This window comes from Silene latifolia, chromosome Y (assembly GCF_048544455.1).
Source record: "Silene latifolia isolate original U9 population chromosome Y, ASM4854445v1, whole genome shotgun sequence".
Taxonomy (NCBI): Eukaryota; Viridiplantae; Streptophyta; class Magnoliopsida; order Caryophyllales; family Caryophyllaceae; genus Silene; species Silene latifolia.
In genome coordinates, this window is record NC_133538.1 from 160,881,886 (window position 1) to 160,886,048 (window position 4,163).

Below are 4,163 nucleotides of genomic sequence, written 5' to 3' on the forward strand. Positions count from 1 at the left end.
TTTATGAAAATTCATGATTTTAACTTATTAAAATCGTAAATTAATACTAAAATCTAATTTTAGTTCAAGTTAATTATCCTAACACTCTTGGTCTCAAAAATTAGTCATCACTCAATTTTTGACAATAATTCAACTTGATATAATTTTATGCTCATTTTGACCCCAAAATCATAACATTTATGAAATAAATCCAAATTAAAAAATCTACGAATACTGGATTGGAAGTCCTTTTACTTGCAGCTGATAAGATGATTGCTACTGAGGAGGGTGAACCTCCTGATCCCACTTCTATATCTTTATGAAACTTTCCACTTGGAATATTAGGGGATTTAATGATCCCCTAAAGCACCAAGAGGTTAGGCATCTCTTGGGAAGGAATAAGTTGGATATTCTTGGGCTTTTGGAGACTCATGTTAAGGCTCATAATGCCATTTCCATTACTAAAAAATTTGGTAACTATAATATTATAAATAATTACCTGGCTCATTATAATGGTAGGATTTGGGTCTTTTGGAACCCTAGATCAATTACAATGGTTACTACTGCTATTCATCCACAGGTCATTCACTGTGGAGTTATCCATAATGCTACCAATCAGAAAATGGATATCTCTATTGTCTATGCCTGTAATAATGCTACTGATAGAGAAGATCTTTGGAAGGAGTTAAATCGTGTGTCTTCTTCTACCAGCAATTGGATTATTTTGGGAGATTTTAATATTGTTAGAGATGTTTCTGAACGTCTTGGGCCTAATCCCCCCAAACCTTCAGAAATTTTGGCTTTTAATGATTGCATCAGGGACTGTCAGTTAGATGATTTAACAACCACTGGCTATGAATATACTTGGACTAATAAGCATAATGATGGGACTAGAGTCTGGTCACGATTGGACAGAGCTTTGGTTTCACCTTGCTGGCTTCAAACTTTCCCTGCCTCTTTTGTAACTGTGTTGGATCCTGGGATATCTGATCATTCCCCCCTGATGGTCAATGTCTTTGAGACTCAGAAGAATAGGAACCAATTCAGTTTTCTGAATTGTTGGATTGACAATTCTCATTATATTGATTATGTTACTGAAGGATGGAATACTTGTTACAATGGATCTCTTATGTATCAAGTGTTTAAGAAACTTACTGCTGTTAGGGGTAAGCTTATCCAACTTCACAAGCAGGATTATACTGAATTATCTAAGAGGGTTTTGGAGGTGGAGACACAACTAAAGTTGTGTCAGCACCGTCTCAGAGATCATCCCACTGATGTAGCTCTTATGGAGGAGGAATATCAGTTGATTACTAAGTATAAGACACTGCAAAGTGCTGAACTTAGTATGCTACATCAAAGGGCTAAAATTCAAGGCATTAATCTGAATGATTGCCCTTCTCAGTATTTCTTTGCTAAAATTGCAAAGAGAAAGCAGCAAAGTATTGTGGGTTGCATTCTAAATCATCATGGCATTCTTGTTCAGGGTGTTGATAATGTTAACCAAGCTTTTGTGGACTATTACAAGGATCTCCTGGGTACTCCACATACTATTCAGAGTTTTGATCATGAGCTGGTTACTAAGGGAGCCTGTATCAGTTCTGATGATCATCACCTATTGTGTGCTCCTGTTACTGCTCTGGAAGTCAGGAAAGCTCTCTTCTCCATTGGCAATAATAAGAGCCCAGGGCATGATGGGTTTTCTGCAGGGTTTTTCAAGTCTGCGTGGGACATTGTTGGGAAGGATTTTACTTTAGCTGTTCAGTCCTTCTTCAAAACTGGAAAGTTAGTAAAGCAGGCTAATATTACGGTCCTTACCCTTATTCCAAAGAAATATGTCGTGTCCTCTGTCAAGGATTTTCGACCCATTGCTTGTTGTACTGTTCTTTACAAAACCATCACCAAGATCCTTGTGGCTAGGCTTAAACCTTTACTTAGTTCACTGATTGGGCAAGAGCAGGGTGCGTTTGTTGATGGGAGGAACATTTTTGAGAATATCATGTTATCTCAGTCTCTAATCAAGGGCTACAGTCAACAAAATTGCTCTCCAAGATGCCTAATCAAAGTGGATATTAGGAAGGCTTTTGACTCAATTCAATGGGCTTTTGTTGAGAGTATGCTGTATTGTTTAAATTTTCCACCTCAGTTTGTGAAATGGATTATGGGATGTATTAACTCACCCTGGTTTACCCTCAGGATCAATGGTGGACTTGTGGGTTTTTTCCAAGGGGCAGGGGGTCTAAGACAAGGTGATCCCTTGTCTCCTTATCTGTTTGTACTTGGAATGGAAGTTTTGTCTAGACACTTACGGCTTCTTTGCTCTCAACCTCAAGTTAGCTATCATCCTTAATGTGCAAAAATTAAACTCAGTCACTTAATTTTTGCGGATGACCTCATGATTTTTGTTAGGGGGGATGTACCTTCTGTCCAAGCTGTTGCTACCACCCTTGATCTTTTTGGCTCTATCTCAGGGCTTGTTGCTAACACTGATAAGACAAACATTTATTTTGGAGGAGTTGCTAGCAATGTGAAACAAATGATTAAGCAAATCACTGGCTATACTGAAGACACTTTCCCATTTCGGTATCTGGGTTTGCTTCTTCATGATAGTAGGCTCCTTACTTCTATGTATCATGCTCTGCTCAGTAAAATTCAAACCTCTGTCAAGCACTGGACCACGAAGTTACTGTCTTATGCTGGGAGGTTGCAATTTCTGACTTCCATCTTATTTGGACTTGAGAACTACTGGTGTAACATTTTATTGATGCCTGCTACTGTTTTGAAACTCCTTAATAAGTTTTGCAGGGACTACCTTTGGAGTGCTACTATTGATCAGCACAAGCTTTATATGAAGAGTTGGACATCTTGTTGTTGTCCTTGGGAGGAAGGTGGGTTCAATATTAAGGAGGTGCTCTCTTGGAATAAGGCAAACTTGTGTAAGTGGCTTTGGAAGCTTATGCAACCTACTGATTCTCTCTGGGCTCTCTGGCATATTAAGTATAACCTCAAGCATGATACTATATGGAGCACTAGTTCTAGCCCCTATCACTCTGAGAGTTGGCGAAGTATTTTGCATTCCAGGGACTGCCTCCTTCAGATGTGTGGTACTGCGGATGCTGCTGTTCAGGCCCTACGGGAGTGTGTGTCCCCATCTGGTAAATTTCAGGTTAGTCTAGCCTATGAGCTTTTTCGCCCTCATTTCCCCAAAGTTAGATGGGGAAAGGCTGTCTGGCATAGTACTATCATTCCTAAGCACAGCTTTATCAGCGCTATGGCTGCTCAACAAAAACTGGCTACTGTTGATAATCTTGTGAGACGGGGGTTTTATCTAGTCAATAGGTGTGTTTTATGTCTTCAGGCTAGTGAGACTCATCGCCATCTCTTCTTTCAGTGCGAGTTTTCTGGTGAGCTGTGGAGATCTGTGTTAGGTTGGATGGGTATTCAAGGCAGAACTGCTAAGTATTGGCAGGAATTGTCTTGGTGTAGCTCTAGGTATGCAAAGAAGCATTGGAAATCCGGATGGTTTCGTTGTTGCCTAGCAGCTACCATCTATTTCATCTGGCAAGAAAGGAATGCAAGGATTTTTGGTGGGAAGACGTCTACTATTCATACCTTAGCTACTCAACTGCGTTTTGCTGTTGGGACTAGACTCATAGGAAAGTATGGTAGTGGGAACAAGGAGATGTTGCGTCATCTTAATCCTATTTATACTTAACTTGGACTCTTCTTTGTAAGATCTATTCCTATTTCTACCCCTTTGTGGATGAATAAAATAGGATGTGCTTTCTTGCAAAAAAAAAAAAAAAAAAAAAAAAAAAAAAATCCAAATTAAAATACAATAATTTAAAAATTTGAATTATAAATTTTTTAACATTCTGGAATATATCCATGACACTCATAATGTCAAAAATCATGGTTAAAATTTTCGAATTTATTTCGAGAAAAATGTAGTTGCGATTTATCGGTTTTATCAAATAAAACATCTAAAGTATACACAAATTAATCTAATCAATTTTATAACTTTAGATCTGATACCTGGGATATAAATGAAATCTAAAATAATTTTCTCATGTGATGTAATTTACTTTAGCTATTTATGCTAAAATAGTCACTATTTATGTTATTTTTACTCTAAGAATTCATAAATCATGCAAAATGAATCAAGTTCATCTTAAATTTTACAC

At 37.8% G+C, this 4,163-nt stretch overlaps 1 protein-coding gene across 1 annotated transcript; it reads left to right on the plus strand.

Moving 5' to 3' along the window:
- Positions 1-2,374: 2,374 nt before the first annotated feature.
- LOC141629289 (uncharacterized) lies at positions 2,375-3,694 on the plus strand. Its single transcript, XM_074442313.1, has one exon. It carries the CDS (start codon positions 2,375-2,377, stop codon positions 3,692-3,694), a length of 1,320 nt encoding a protein of 439 aa, XP_074298414.1.
- The last annotated feature ends 469 nt before the right edge of the window (positions 3,695-4,163 follow it).